This window comes from Xiphophorus couchianus, chromosome 4, assembly GCF_001444195.1.
Source record: "Xiphophorus couchianus chromosome 4, X_couchianus-1.0, whole genome shotgun sequence".
In the NCBI taxonomy this organism is placed as follows: Eukaryota; Metazoa; Chordata; class Actinopteri; order Cyprinodontiformes; family Poeciliidae; genus Xiphophorus; species Xiphophorus couchianus.
In genome coordinates this window covers 15,798,458-15,814,889 of record NC_040231.1, presented here as the reverse complement: position 1 = coordinate 15,814,889, position 16,432 = coordinate 15,798,458, and the positions used below count along the sequence as shown (strand labels likewise).

Sequence of the window (16,432 nt, the reverse complement as noted above, 5' to 3'; positions counted from 1 at the left end):
CATCTGAATGAGAGAGCGGAACATATTTACACAGATTATTCAGCTGTTAGTAGGACTCCAAAGGAACAATCTTTTATTTCCAGCCTACTGAGCACAAAACGCTTCCTGCTTCCGGGTGTCTGACACATTTACTCAAAATGTGAAGAGGTTTTAGATTCAGCATTTTAGAAATTTGTGATTACTGCTGAACAAACAATGACAATTTAAGTAGGATAAAAATGAACCCAGTTCTTTTTTTTAATGCTTTAAACTGCAAAGTCTTTTGGAGAGCAGAGCACAGGAAGCTAAGCTTCAAAGCCATTGATGCATGAAGTGCGTTGCAGTGCTCATACTGTATGATGCAGCAGAAAACCTGCAAACTGCAGAGTATTACAGATTTATAGAGAGAAATAAATGAATAGGCTTTTTCTTATTGTCTCCTTTGTTTTGTACCTGTTCCCAGGACACTGATACTTCATTGGTACATTGATCTAACTATATTAAACTAAATCTGGCTAAATGTTTGATACAGTATTTGAGGGATGCCAGTAGCCCATCTGAAATGACTGTATGATCAGAGGAAAACTGAAACATCTGTTCTGATCTGTGTGAGATTCGTCTAAGACAATGGCTCTTAGTTATTTTCTGCCATGACTCCATTAAGGAACATAATTGTTTTTTCCAAACCTCCCTAAATTGATATACTGTTGAGAAACTGATGATATTTAGTTATATGTCTCTACAAACCATTGTATGACTTTCTGGCTCCAGCATTCTGCATACAATCATCTGATTATCAAAAGAGATCAATAAAAGAAGCTGCAACAACGTACATTTTTATTTATTTTATTCTTTTAAGTCTTAAAAATGCCCAAGTTCAGTATGCTAACTCAATTTGTAACGTTTAATTAAGACCTGCTCACTCTGTGTGTTTCTCAAAAGAGAAAAAGTGCAAATGATTCACTGGGATGTGCATTTTTAGACTGAACACACTAACATTCAAAACTTTTTTTTATATCGTCAACATTGGTTACTTGTTATCTTCATCAAGTTATCATTTTTTTAAAAAAACAGTAAAGTCATTAACTTATAGAATTTGCAACATTGCCTATGTTTTAGCTTACCGGAATAGCTGAAAAGGTGAATAACATTTCACATTCACAGTAAACCTAAGGGCTATTTATGCTTTGTGATATTTCCTGGTCTTTCACTGCGAGCTACCATCACTTTATTTGCCTCTGCTGCCCTTATTTATTTATTTTTTCACTATGACAAACTTCTCCGCCTCAGTTCTGTACACCAGTGTGCCTGTGAAGGCTTCCTCTGCTGGGTTGAACAAGAAGCCTGTTTAGTTTGAGCACTGCTCCCACCTAGTGACTGGAGGCTTGTTTATTTTTTAAGCATGAAAAATTATAAATAAAGGGGAAATTTATATTCCCGGTTTGATTAATTTTAATCTTCTCTTCTGGGGGATAAACTTGATGTGACACAGAGGCCTACATTTTTTTTCTCTGCCATTCTTCAAAATGACAAAGATAAGAACATGCCCTTCAAGGCAGAAATAAGCTGTTATCATACATATGCACACATTTACAGCCAGAACAAAAATTAAAACCTCACACCTGTAACGCTGTGGCTATGCAAAAGAAGATTAAAAAAAGATGCCAGCAAGAGCGGGATCCTCGTCTGTTAGCATAACAGACGAGTTACCATAACAACGTCTTTTTGTTCTTCGAAGTGTTTGTGGATATAAAGACAACTTGTTCATGTTGTCCATCATTATATTGATGTAAATCATTTCTAAGTGGGTTGTCAACTAAGTGATTAAATAACCAGAGTGAAAATGAACAGTTAATAGTTTTAATACAAGCTTGTGAAAAAGCTTGTATTAATATTGTATTAGACACTATTTCTGTCTCGCTGCCTGGACTTTGAGTTGAGTCCTGTTTCTGCCTGATGTATTTGACAGTATAAGCAGTATAGAGTTGAAAGCTGTTTTTACTGGGATCGGTGAGTAAAAGTGCTCATGACAAGGTTAATGTGCATTGGCAGAAATTACTGAAACTTCAGAAAGCATTATACCCGAGTGAAAACAGTTCCGCCTGTGGCACTGAATTCAATTTTAGCTTAGATTACTATGATTTTGGACCATTATAATATTTGTGGTGAAATTACAAAGTCCTAATACTTTGGTTGACAGTTGATGATGTAGGTATTTTAAAGTGAAATGTCATCGCAAAGCCTAGTGTATTCAAATGCTTGAATGTATTTATAATTGAAATCATATCCACATAACCATTTTATTCTCACTGTATGACAATATATCAGACTCTTTTCCATTCGTTAGGAACTTTGTATCTAATTTGATATTTTTTATACTTTGAATTTATTGTTCATGTAGAGGACCCACTTGTTCCTAAGCTTTAACATCCTGGCTAATGTCTTGGTGTTTCTTCCCAATTTCCACATTATTATCTTTTCTGTCACTTATTTTGCATAAAAGTCGCAAAAAGGCTCATGCTTTTTCATTTTCCCCCTCTGAAGACTAGTTCATCCACAGTACTGTGTCATTATTTCTTAAACCAAAACCATTTAACTATTCAGAAAGGTTGCTAGAGCTGTTATTGCTACTTTTTCCCCATAACTACCAAAATGACTGCATTTTTTTGAAATCTCACCTTTGACACTTTCACATTTGTATATGTAATAAAAAAGTGGCATTAAAACGTCCTCTCCAACACAACACAACAATGACTAATTGTAATTAAGCAACACAGCAAAACTAAAACTGACAACCCAAATATCAGAACTGAAAAAAAGTTGTAAGACAAAATTAATAAATAATGTCAAATACTAAAATGCCTTACTTTCATCTTGCCAATATCCATTTTAATGCACTTTCTTTGCCTTTTGTAGAGCATCTGCAATCAGAACACTGAGGGAGTTGTAGTACAGACTTGGTTCAGTTCGTTCTTTAAAATAAGCCCTAAATACTACAGGATCTGCTGGTTGTCTACTCGGGATGAACTGACTTTGTGAGATTACAACTGACTGTGTCTGCAGAAGGTTTTCATCTGACACATTCAGTCTCTTAGGACTGGTGTGGGAATTATTACACTCGGTCATAGGCCACAGAGTTCATCTTCTTCTTTCCTTCTACCTTGTTAATGCATGCTATTCTTCTGACAACTATTCTACTGTGAGAAGACATGTGATAGACCCATGACTGAAACTAGCAATGGGGTGGAATCCCTAAAGGCAACAATGGCTCCCTTTCTTGGCTTTACAGTATTTAACAGCAAATTTGAACCTAACTGACTGTGTGTGTATTTCTTGGATACATTGGCTTTTCTATGAAAGATTATCAAAGTCTGTTCAAACTTAGTGTTTTCTGGGCTCTGATCTTGTACATGAAACCTAACATATTTGTTCTGCCTTTTTAACTACTGCCTTTCCAGCAGCGTAAACATTAAAGACTTAGACGTGTGATGAAAGCTTTCATTGACCAGTCCAATTAGTATCCCTATAACTGTGGTACCATGACTGATTTTTTTTTATTTATCCATATCTTAACCATAAAGATAAGGCTACAGTGGTCATTATTTACCAGTTCTGAGATGTGGTAAGAAAACTAGAAAATGGCATCCTGCTAAAGATCTGTATTTATTACACAGTGGTACAACTTATGTTTTTAATATTACTTCTTTCCAAGAGGCTGAATTAGAAAAAGCAAGGAAATATTTTTAGTAATGTATTACAGCAAATTTAAAATCTTTGCTAAAGGCCTTTTTTTTTTTTCTAACATGTTTTTATTACACTAAAATTGAGTTTAAAGTGAGCCACTGTACTTGAAAATACAATGTTAAATAATTATGAAACGCAAATCAACAGTGGAATATATACAGAAAATAAAATGGAAAAACTAACCATGCATCATATAGGTTAAGGTTCTATTGACTAGTTTTAGTCTTCTTAAAACTGATGTTTAAGTCAGTTTATTTTAGCACTTTTACTGTGTTTAAATAAGTTGGAACAAGGCATCTGGGAATGAAACCAAAAATTGGTGAAGTTCCCTACTCTATCAGGGTTCTAACACAGTGGTTCTCAAACTTTTATCAGTGATGTACCCCCTTAAAAATATATTTTTAGTCAAGTACCCCCTGACACGGGCAAAACATTTTTGGAATAAAACAGAGGTACAGTGCTGTAAATACCCTGTAAATACTGAATATAACATTCAGTGCACGAACACACATTTATATTTTATCGAACTTTTTACAAAAGAATTTTTCCAAAGACTTATTGTGGAGGAGCCTATTGATTTTTTTAAAGATATTTTGAAAAGCTTCACGTACCCCCTGCAGTACCTCCACGAACCACTGTTCTAATACACCACAGTACTAAACCTTTGACAACTTCTTTTATTTTCAGTCTATGTACAGACTCTTTCCTCCCAAGGGGCTTGTTTGTGCCTAAAAACTCGCTTCAATCTAAAATGTGAAAGGGAAAAGAACTTACAATACAATCGGACTACTGCTGCTGTCACTCTTTTAATTTGGCTCAGACACTGATGAAGTGAGGCACAACTTTGATTTAGCAGTTTAGCCAAACTGACATTTTGTACTGAAATGACAGAACAAAAAGCAAGAACCACTGTAAAGGAAAATATTTTAAACGTGACCCTCACAAACGACTCCACGGTCACCTTATTAATCTGGCTGTTGGATACTTCAGGTATCTGTCCTAGATTTGTTGGGCTGTCTTTCCTCCTGTTTAAGATATGTCTTCACTTAAATTGAAGACTCAGTTAGTCCAACAATCCTGACACAAAACTTTCCTTTAAACTTATAGAATGTTTTGTTGGCTCAGAAAAATTCTGTGTATGTCTGATTACTTCTATGGAGCTCACTCATGTTTCCTGCAGAGATGATCTTTGTCTCCAAATGCCTTCCTTTTTTGTTATGCCAATATATCTTCCATTCAACATATTCCTATTAAGAGGGTCTTTATAGTTTTTATGGCTTTTCCATATAATATTTGCCCTTTATATAAAAACTTTTAACAAGAAATGAATTAATTTCCTTATCTTTGCTCACTAGGGAAAGTAAATTATTTTTTAACAAGTCTTAATGACACTGAGGACTTTTGGGCATCTTTGGTTTTTGGATGATACCCAGAATAGACATCCTTCAGTTGAGGACCGGGGGAGCCAAACGTTCGGTGAGTGATCTTCAGTGACAGCTGGAAATTCCTTTCTTCCCTCAGCAGTGCAGCTCTAAAGTCATACTGAAGAGTTGCCACATCCAAACACACCAAATGAACAGCACTTAAAGTATTTCAAGAGATTTCCTGTGCGGTTTTGACACATCTGTGTTTGCTAGAAGGGAGACAAAAGGTGCTGCTGGGCATTTTTTACAAACTCACTCATATCCCAGGTCAACGTCTCTGGAGAGAATGCAGATATTTAATGATCTGTGTTGTTACCCACAGTCAGTGACTAAAACAGAGCATAGTCCATGTTTTCCTTTAAAGCCGCTGTGGATATTAAACTGAGTATCTTTTCATACTTCTCCTTCTGGCTATAAACCTCCATATGTCACTGCCCTGTTCTTTCCATTTGTTTTTGTCAACACTATTAAAATGAACAAATTTAATGTCCTGTGAGCAACTGAAGTGAAAGCGGATGGTGCCAAGAATGCTAATCTGTTTGCTCTCCAAACACAGAGGAGGAACGGTCGAGTAACTTGTTGAGAATAGATGTCACGTCTGTAAATAAGAGGGGTTGAATTGGCAAATAGTTTGTTCCTTCCTATTTTATCGGTTCCGTCCTTCTGACCAACACTACAGTGACTTGTATAAACATGTTTATTCATTTGTGTGGAACCTGTCGACAAACTTGAATTTAGTTAACTTAACTAGAAAATAACTAGTTAACTTAAAAAACATATTGGTTGATGGAAAGCTAATTTTGGTTAAAGTAACATAATTTTTTTATGTTTAGTGAACAAATAAAACATAAGTTCACTGAAAGAGTGCTTGCTTTGTCAGACTAACACAAAATAGTTAAGTTAGTTCAACTAACTTCTATTTTGTCAATCTGAAGTGATTTGAAGTAGTTGGGTTAATTCATTCATTTTATCTTAGTTAAACATAAAGTCATAATGTTAGATTGCTATATCTGTTTATCTTTCAACTAACATAATACAATTATGTGGAACCTGTCGACATAAAAAAATATGTTAAGTCAATAATTCATTTCTTTGAGTGCAGCTCTATTGCTGTGTTTGCTTCAGTCAAGGCTAAAAAGGCAAGTGAGAGGCTTAAAGTGTTGATTTAGCTTTGAACCTTAAACATATGCATACCCTTAATGCCAAGTAAAACTAAGGGTAATTGAGTAAAGGGCGACAGATTGAGAGCTCTATATATGATTTAAGCAGTAAAAATGGTTAAGGAAGGTATAAATAATGAGTAAAAGTATTTTCAGATGTATGGGTTCAGGTCAGGGTGCTGTGTTTTCAAAGAAAGAGCTTTTTTATGTCCGGCTGCCACTGTGGGGAACTGGTGCCCCTCTCCTACCCGTTTACCACAGTGAACAGTTGCTAATTGGACTTCAGCCTCATTACACAAACAAGTTGCTGAACTATTTTAGAAGGCCGAAACACTTGTGCTCCCACTTTATCTCAGCTCACTGATGTGTAAAGAAAATATGTTAATGCTCCACTCTGTGTGAGGGCTGTAAATCAGATGGTATCAAAATCAAAAGGAGAATGCCTTGTCAAAAGTGTCTGGAAATGAACTGCAATGACGTCACTCTTCAGTGAAATCCTTTGGCTGTCTTTGATGTTCACGATTCCATATGGGCTGCGGTTTTCTGTTAATTTAATACAGCCCCAAGCTCCTTTAACAGCTTGTCTTCTGACATTGTTTGTCTCTTTGTAAGACATAATTGTGTCAACAACAGTCAGTGGGGATAAGACATCAGACCTTTTTGATAATTGCTTTCCCACAAGGTAAATTTGGCAGTAGGGGAGGAACCATACATGCAAACAAACCAGCAGGCAGTAATTTTCTGCTGTGCGTTGCTTTGCATTTTAATGTTGATGGATTATTGCTTCGCTCTGGTAACTGACCACATGTTGAGTGGCCTGTTGTGCTGTAACAGCTCCAAGCTTATCACATCAGTAATGGTCACAGAGCTTGATCTGTTTCCACATCGGTTTTCCATCTAAATGTGTTAGTTGTAAATTGGCTTTTTTTTTTTCCAATTCAGTGGAAAGCAGTTAAACCCCCTAAGAAACCATGTGGTCTTGAGTTAGAATTGCTGAAAACATGAGCCCCTAAAGTGTTGTTGCTGATTGCCAGACAATGTTCAAGCTGCAGGGTTTGCATTTAGAAGGACTAGATTCTGGTTCACATTGTTGAATGAGGTGTGAATGCGTGTCTGTCCATACACTTGCAACAGTTGAGCAGTTTACCTGAAATTAAGCCGACTCTATGCATATACATGTGCAGATGTACATACAGGTGTTTATATCTTAGATCTCCGACCCGTATACTGTTATCTTTTCAATATCTTGTAATTTATCGCTTGTGCACAATGCTTTTTCCACTGTTGCAGTTTTGGTCCTCCCATAGTTCCCACTGAGACAGCAAAAAATCTTGTTCCTGACTTAACACGATTGTGAAAAGTTGTTCACAGTTACCAGTTCATCACAATAAAGAAAATAACCATTTTTTGCCAATAAGAGGACAGACAGTTAGAGATGTATCAGTAAATTAACAATTAAATCTATACATTTAATTGAGTGTGTAAGATTTTAATGATTCAAGATACAAAGTTCTGAAGACACTCTTGACACCCCCAACTGGGGGTTTCCTCCAACAAACCACTTCTTGTGCTAAACAGTCATTTATGTTTCCACCACTGCAAGCTCTACCATTTATGAGCTACTTACAACCAGATTTTAGCTAGATCAGAGGAGGGAACCCCCTTTGGTGGAGTTTTAAATGATCATGTTTAGAATTCCACCGTGTTTTATCTTCCTCGTAAGACAAAAACAGTACAAATGCAGATCTTTATCATTATTAAAAAAAGTTATATCTCAAATACAGAGATATAATGGTATTTGATATATATTGACTGGACGTTTATCTTCCAGTCAATACGCAGAATAAAGGAGGAGTTAGCTTTTTTCCTTGTTTGTATGGCAGTTCTTCAGCCTTACCAATTTTTAAAAATTGCTTGGTAGGGTTAAAAAAAAATACCGCTGTAAATATTGTGGTTGAATTTCTTTTATTTTAATTTTTTATTATTAATATTTTTTTTACAACACTGCTGGTACTGATCTCTGATCAGTAGGTCATGATTGTGAAGATCTGGCACTAGCACCAGCTCTGGTTAAGCACTACAACTTTGGAAAAATCCAAAGTGTGTCATGAAATAACCAAAATAAAAACAGTGTGGGGGTAGTACAAGGTATTCTTATTTCTGTGCAGGTTGTTACTTCTTGACACGGCCACAGTTTCGCGATTAACACCTAACTAGTACCAACCCTGTTCCAGCTTAATTTGTCTTTCATGTAATCCCATGAGATTCCAGGACAGTGTGTTTTTACAGCATGCAGCTGGGATTGCAGAACCAAAAGGTTGTTGCCTGAACTGTGTTGCAATCTGCATGCAAGCTGTTCAAATGCACTCAGTGCTTTAAATGCAAGTAACATTGGTGTGTGCCTTTGTCTCCTTATGAGCACCATGCATATCCTTGTACTGCTGCAGCTGCTGGTGAGTTTGCTTTGTATTGAATAACTGTTTATCCGTCTCATTTGTCATTATGACCACCTCCTGATATGGATCAGTGACGTAACAAAGCACCCTTACACACACACAGGCTTGTGGCTTTTGGTGGTCCTTTTCAGAGCTGAATATCACAGTTAACCATGGGCTTCCTCTTGGTTATTGCTTCCCTATTGTCTGCCGGGTTTGTGTGCAGGGCCTTTTTTGTGTCCCCTGCTGGAATCAGCCTGTTTACTGTGATTAAATGGGAGCAGGGAGGCTGATGAGGGTTGAGCTGTTCTTCTTTTAGACCAAGGGAATGTTGCAGTGCACACTGGAGTGGCACCATGTGGGGAGGAAGGGATTGTGGGGGAATGAGCTGAGCTTTCCAGATAAAATGTATAAATATATTTTACCTAGACAGCAGAGTTATGATGATCCCTGTGTTTAAAGACAGAACAAACCTAACCAGGGAGCTTAAAATGCAGAGAAGACTTGTCTGTGGAGAAAAATGTGCATGGGGCTTGCAATAATCTGAGTAAAAACAAACTGCAAGGAACATTTTTGATGCTGTTAAAGGTTATGTATGTTCAAGAAAAAAAAATCCGGTGCTAGGCCAGATGACTGCAAATATTTATGTTGTATTGGTTTCATCTTAGAGTAGAAGCGTGTTTGTTCCAGCCTGCTACTCTGTTTATTACCACTCTGTAAAGTTTATAGAAATATTTGTCATTTAGCGGCAGAGGATATGCTATGAGGATATACAGAGGTGTTATCAGATTATAGGCAGACAGATCTGAACCGCAGGATGTGATGGGTGATCATATCTCTTTGTCTTTCCAGGTATTTGGTGATTACTATCACTTCCGGCATCACAGAGTGGTAAAGAGATCGCTGTCTGATCACAGAGGGGCACAAGTCCGTCTGGAAAGAGATCCTAAGGTAAGAGGTTTATTTCTTGGGGTAACGGGGTGTTTGGCTTTGGATATGGCTAAGGCTTGCTTTTGGGGACAGTTTTTGAGGTGTGGGGACAGCTGCATCTTTATGAAAAGTGAGAAGTTATTATTTTCCAGCTAAAAGGCATTTTTAGTTGCTGTTTCCCACCTTTAGGACTGTGATGCCTGCAGTGAGCCTTCCAGTTAGTACTTGTCATAGCAATTAAGGTTGTCTCATTCCTGTACTGCAGGTCAGATGGAGTCTAGATATAGAGCATTGTTTTATTCTACTTATTCAACCGAGTTAGCTCTATTGCCTGTAGGTTGAAGAGACAGGATTCCACAGTTTGATGTTAAACTGAGAAATACTTTTTTAAAACAGTCGATCCTAAAAGGAAATATGGAACATTTACTTCATAATTCTGTCTATTTGTACAACAAATTTCAGGCTTCCTCTCAAAATAAATGAATGTCTTTTAGCTCCAGCATCTAATCTAAAGTAATAATATGCACATAACTCATTAACATATTGATTGTACAGTAATCACGTAGAGATGGGAATAATTAAAATACATTTTTTACATCATCATGTTTGGTAAATCGAAGTAGAAAACTCAACGCTGCACTATTTAGAGTTGTAAAAGAAAGTAGTGTTCAATCATGGTACTAATTAAAAATAATTAACCCAATGAAAAGCATGAGCAGACCTGGATTTTCTTACTGCATTGCAGATGTAATAAGGTGTCAGTGCCACCTTAGAAATCTTTGCTTCGCTTCACCATATGTGATTTACAGCTATATGCTTTGGGAAAGTAGATGCATTGAAAGTAGACCCCGCGTTGACAGATCCTCCATCATAACTGCCAACAAAAGGTCCAGATCAATATTACATTTTTTGCTATACTTAAGAAGCATTGTCATAAATAAAGTGTGGAAACTCACGTAGAAACAGATGTCTAAATGTTAGGGCAAAAAAAGACACAATGGGTCAAAATAGTTTCCCCACGTCAAGGTCGATGCACTGGTGGCGGCAGGATGTTAAGCGAAATGCTTGCCTAACCATCAAGATGATTTTGGGCTCAGGGTCTTGCCTGAGGGGTTCACCGAAAGGAGGAGTATTAAAGCCCCCAATTAGTGAGCAACCTGCTCTACCTTCAGAGAGTTTCCTTTGATGCATTGATTCACTAATTATTTCTGCCACAAAGAATGATTAAAACACATGAATTTACCTTAATGGAAGAACTGGAATGCCCTTGATGATGCTGTGCAGCTTGTCTTAGGTAGTTCTTGCTGTTTTTTTTATTTATTCTTTCTATTTTTGTTGTGCTCTCGGAGCATTTTGTGAATGATGCAAGACAACAGTGTGGACCGATTTCAGGCAATTTTTCTTCATCCTGAATAAATTTTCTACTCTTCAGTTTCCAATTTCTGCAGGTCACTAAAACTTATGAAAAATCAAAAACCGAGCGCATTCATCTTTTAAAGTGCGCGGCACAGCCGTAGCTGCATTGCACATTCTCTCAGTTGGTGTATGAATATTTATGGAAAGTGATGGCCTCTGATACCTAGAGGTAATTGTGCAAAATTGGGAATAAATTTAAGGAATTTCTTTAGCACTATGTAGCACAACCAGAGCATTGAGTTTGAACATGAGTGTGATTTCCATTGCTAATAATGATCACCAGCAGTGTAGCTGGGGAACATTGCTATAGTAACTCATATCTTTAACTAAAAAGACTTTATATTTAAGTTGAGTACTGCAATCAGCCATAATTCCGCTCATAAATCTCGGCATCAGTCTGTAGAAATGCAGCCCTCTGACTGACAGGTTTAATTTGCGCTACACAGGTGCTGAGCGGGAATAGACGAGCGTCTGCTGAGCTTGTTTTACACGGTAGAAGCAGTCCACCTCCCTCTCTGGGATTTCCTTTAACGTCGCAGCTCCATTTCCTGTTGTTGAATTCCTTTTGTCCCACAGCTCCTCAGACAAAATGGACCGTTACACATTCAGCTCCTCCTGTCTGTTAAAATAAGAGTTGGGTTTTAATTTATTTTCAATCTGGTTTAATCAGGAGAACGTTGCCGATTCTGCTTTACTCACACACTTTCCCTCGGCTCCCTCCCTCACATAAACATCAATATTTGAACTTTTCTGTAATTAACAGTGTGATCAAAGCCTATCAACTGTGAGATTATTGCTAATTGTGCTCCCATATTACTGAACCACGCAGCTTCCAACCCCCCCAAAAAAGGGTTAAAATAAAATACGAGGATTTTTTAAACCCTGGAGAGACTCTCTGCAGCTTTTAAACTAGTTGAAATGAAGCCTAAATGTTCCACTGAATTCTATTTGAAGTGTGATTAATTGCTCATGAAAGCACCTAGGCATCTGCCAGACTTCATAAACCAAAAATGCAAGTGAGTTAGAGCTTTATCTATTACGCCCATGCGTTGTTCTGTTTTCTTTTATTCTGGTTTTATTTGTTGTTCCGTACAGTACTTTGTTTCAGTGAATGTCCTTTTTTTCAAGAGAGACAATAAAAAGGCATAAGGCACAGCAGAAGCACCGATTTTAACTAATTATCCAACACTTGTTTATGGGATATTTTTTGTTACTGCTTTTATTACTTCTGCAGTAATAGCAGTGTTTGCTACACCTAAACAAGCTTCATAGTAACATAAACTGCTAGGATATTCCTTCATAATACTGCTGCTTTGGTTCCAGTTTGTCACAGGGGAGCCATGCTCTGCTTGTTGAATTTGGAAGGACAAAGCAGAGGGTGGACAAAATGAGTGTGTGGGGATTTTATTTGTTGGAGGAAAAATACTCTCTCTCCTAAACATGAGATAAGGCAAACTCTTTGAACGTCAGCTTTCCATTAGATTGGCTGAACACTACATGAATAGGTATTTTGCAAACCGTTTTAAAGGTTTTGTGTCTGTCACATCTTTAAATGACTTTGTATCATCATGGATGCGCTTCCTTTAAAATGTCAAACATCTTTACTTAAGGTTGGCTGTAAGAGAGGAGTCGTCTAGTGTATAAGATGAAGATACGCAAGTCTTCTTGCTAGTGTGCTTTCTTGCTGATCCTGCCAAAGCTGGTAACAAGTACCATAATTCTTCAGTTGCATTATGCAAACTAAGAAATAATTGGCCAAAGACTCAAAATGGGGGGATTTTAGGCGTTTTGATAAGAGTACGGTAAATTGCTGAGCATTTACTGTAAATTTTCTCCCAGCTGTAGACGTGCTGCTTGTTAAACCAATGTTTCCTGTTTGTCTTGGTAAAACATCTTTACCATTTCCTGGTTAGGTGTTAGGAGCAGACATTCCACAGTCGAGGGAGGTGTACACGGGGTTACAGCATGATTTGCGCGTTGTGGTTTTCTGCATTGTGTTTCACAGCATACAAGGATTCAAGGTTGCAACATCCCATGCGCTCAAAATTCTGATGCAGCGATGGAATAAATATGAAAGGTTGCAAAATATCCAGATAACAAGGGCAATGAGGTGTTTGTTGCTCCATACTTTACACACCACACACTTTACACACCACACATATGAATCGTTGCATATAGGTCAGCTTGAAAATGTCCTACACACAACAGCCTTTCCCTGCGTATGTGTGAAACCAGAGTGTCAGATTTGATAGAAAAGGTGCTAGGAAACAAAAAGGGGGAAATCACACCCTCATCCTGATGACGCAAAAGAAAAGAAATAGTTTTTATCTAAGTTGAAATCAAATGAAGTTTAGTCAATGCAGAAAATGACAGCTTTCTTCTGTCTATAGAGATTGTTTTAAATAATTTGTCGTCTTATTGAAATGGAAAGCCGTAATTAAGCTGAAGAAAGAAGCAAAGCGCTCCATTAGCTGCCTTTTCATCTCTGTCTCTGTCTGACCACTTAAAGTGTTCAAAATTTGATGCAACTATTGTGAACCTGGAGAGTGTCTCAGACCTTCAGTGATTCATGAATTAGAATTAGGTTTTAGCAACTCTTCCACTTAACTGATTCTGTGATGTCAGATTTTATAGGCCCTGATCTGATTGTACTAAAAGCAGTGTTTGCCTTGGCTTGCTTTATGAAGTAAAAAAAAAATGGAAGCAGTATTGAATAAATCCTTGTTTAGATAGTCTGTCTAAGTTCCTTTTTGAATCATTTATTTTTGCAGAACATTGTCTGCAAAATTCGGAACTGCAGGGATTAAAGCTTTTCTTTGTTTAGTAAATAAATTTTTTTGTTAATAAGTTTAAAGCCTCAAACCAAAAGAACTACAAAGTTTTTAGCAGCATGTCCTGAGTGCTCTGGCATAGGCTTTAAACATGTACTTCAAAGTATCTTCTGGATTTACATGTTTGATTTATGAGGTCTGAGGGTCCAACACAGTAGCTGCTTCCTCTCACTTTCCCACACTTGCAACTAGAGGTGCATAGAACCAACTTAGAAATGTATTTATTTTATACTGTATTTTATGGTTTTGTTCCAATTTTGCCTTTGAGGACTATAGAACATGAAGTAGGAAAATGTTCTGTACGCTTTGTAATCCTATAGAAAATGTAAAGAATATCATAACTCATTATCAAAGCTTATGGCCTTAAATTTTCTTAAATTTGTTATGGAACTCAAAGTTAATCAAAGTACCTGCTGCTGCTTGATGCATTTAAAGCCTTAAAGTCATTAGAGTCTACAATTTTGATTCTGGTAATGGATAATAAAAAATCCTTTTTATTAAGGATTTTATTTTATTTTTTGTATTTGATCACCAACTAGAGCTGATTCAGAGTGTGTGAACTGCCATAGTGACGCAGCTCAAAGCTGACCTGATCTTCACTGTTAGAATAGCATAAAAACTTCACATCCTCTTAAACTGATTGAACCCAAACCCAGACCTCTTTAACGTTTTGAAGAGCATTCTTCTTCCATTATGACATTGCTTCAGCAGTTAATATAACCTTCATTACTTTTTCCCTCTTTGTCCCTCTCCCTCTGTCTGCATCACCAGAGACTTGAGTAAAAAGGGAGATCGGGTGTAATTTAGTTGTCCTTCACATCAGGTACTCTGTCCTTGCTGCAGACAGTTCTGTCTTTCTTCTTTGAAATGTTTTTTTTTTTTTCTATTCGACATGCCAACCTAAGTGTCTGCCTGTGCTGAAAACACAATCCAGCGCAGGGAGTAATATTCAGAAACATTTTCTCTGTAAGCCCTCTGACTCTGCCAACATTTCCTACAAGTGTTCCCCCATTATGATGGCCCGCTGCACACTTATGTACTGTTACGCGTCCCACCCTAATGTGCATTCATGTTCAGGTGTACACATATTCACAATAACCTCTGATACATTGCATTTCATTTTACACAAACCAGAAATTTTAATTAGGCTTGGCCTGCTCTGGAATTCATCAGTGAGCCTCATTAGAGAGGAGTCCAGCATGAACCGGTGCCTCTAATCTCACTCTTTCAGCTGCCGTCCCGGTGAGAGTTGGATCTAAGTTATTTCATTTGACATGCTGACACTCATGGGCAGCGCATAATTATACCTTCTCTTTTTTTCCCCCTCTTTTAAATGTCGTGAGTGATGTTGCTTGTGCATTTTATTTTCTTTCACTGACGGTTACGAAACATCTATATTTTTTTGTCTCTAATTTTTTTGTTTTTGCCCTCTCTCTTTAGGTTACTTGGTCAGAGCAACAGGTGTCCAAACAGAGGAAAAAGAGGGATACCGCCACAGAATTTGTTGATCCCAAGTTCAGAGACCAGTGGTACTTGGTGAGTATTAACAGTGCGTGACAAAAACCTAACTTAGCAGAAGCTGCCTGAGCTGCAGTGGTGTCCAAACAGAAAGTCTGGCTTTGCAGTAGTTCATAAAAAGCACAGCAACAAACAGAGAAGGCAGAGCGAGACGGGTGCAGTTTACCTTGAAGTGGTCTTGTTTTTATTGGATTGATTTTCACATTTGACTTGAGGAATGCCACTGATACATTAGGCCGTTAAAAGCAGTGGTAACAACTCCTGAGACTTTCAGTTCAGCGCCGCTCTTCAATTACTGTGAGGTTGCTGCAGGCAGAAGAAGATTCATGGTGATGCAAAACAGACTTGAATCACAAACTGCAGGAACAGAGCCTGTAGTTAGTAGTTTTGACAAGAAAAGAAGTAAAAGACCACAAATGCCTGTAGAATTGGTATTTGTTACTCATCCTGGTAAGATCATAGTACTTTACCCCTAACTTATGTCATATCCTGTGTGGCAAAATGGAAAAAAACCTCTTTATCTGAAATCTAATTGCACCTTAGTTACTTGTAATACATCTAATAATATATAATTTTCATTCATTTTGAAGTTTTTTTCTTTTATTAATGAGCTATAAATCCCTCAGCCTAAAAGCTGTAGGAAAACTGCACACAGTTCAAAGTAAGGTTTGTTTTACTGAGTCTTGCAGGAAATCACAAACTGGTGTATTTTATTGGGATGTTTTGTGATAGATAGAGAATAATTGTCTAGTGATTCTAAACTTTGAAAATCTTTTATAAGTAAAAATCTGAAAAAAAAAGATGTGTACATGTATTTCTCCTGACATACTTTAAAGCAGGGTAAGGTTATAAGTAATTTTCCCATGTCTCAAGGATGGAACATCTTGTCAAACCCTATCTTAAGTTAAGATTACAACACATCTACAAAACCTACCAATATGGCTGTCAATCAAAGCTAACAGGCTAGAGGACTTTTAGTAGAGGAGGGTCCTTTT

At 37.3% G+C, this 16,432-nt stretch overlaps 1 protein-coding gene across 5 annotated transcripts in view; it reads left to right on the top strand.

The window, feature by feature from the left end:
- The window catches only part of furina (furin (paired basic amino acid cleaving enzyme) a), a 93,070-nt gene that overhangs the window by 39,198 nt on the left and 37,440 nt on the right, over window positions 1-16,432 (top strand). For all 5 annotated transcript variants that reach the window (XM_028013954.1, XM_028013955.1, XM_028013958.1 and 2 more), the window contains exons 3-4: window positions 9,595-9,693; window positions 15,360-15,455. In XM_028013954.1, the coding sequence (XP_027869755.1) occupies window positions 9,595-9,693; window positions 15,360-15,455 (195 nt within the window). The remainder of the gene's footprint in view (window positions 1-9,594; window positions 9,694-15,359; window positions 15,456-16,432) is intronic.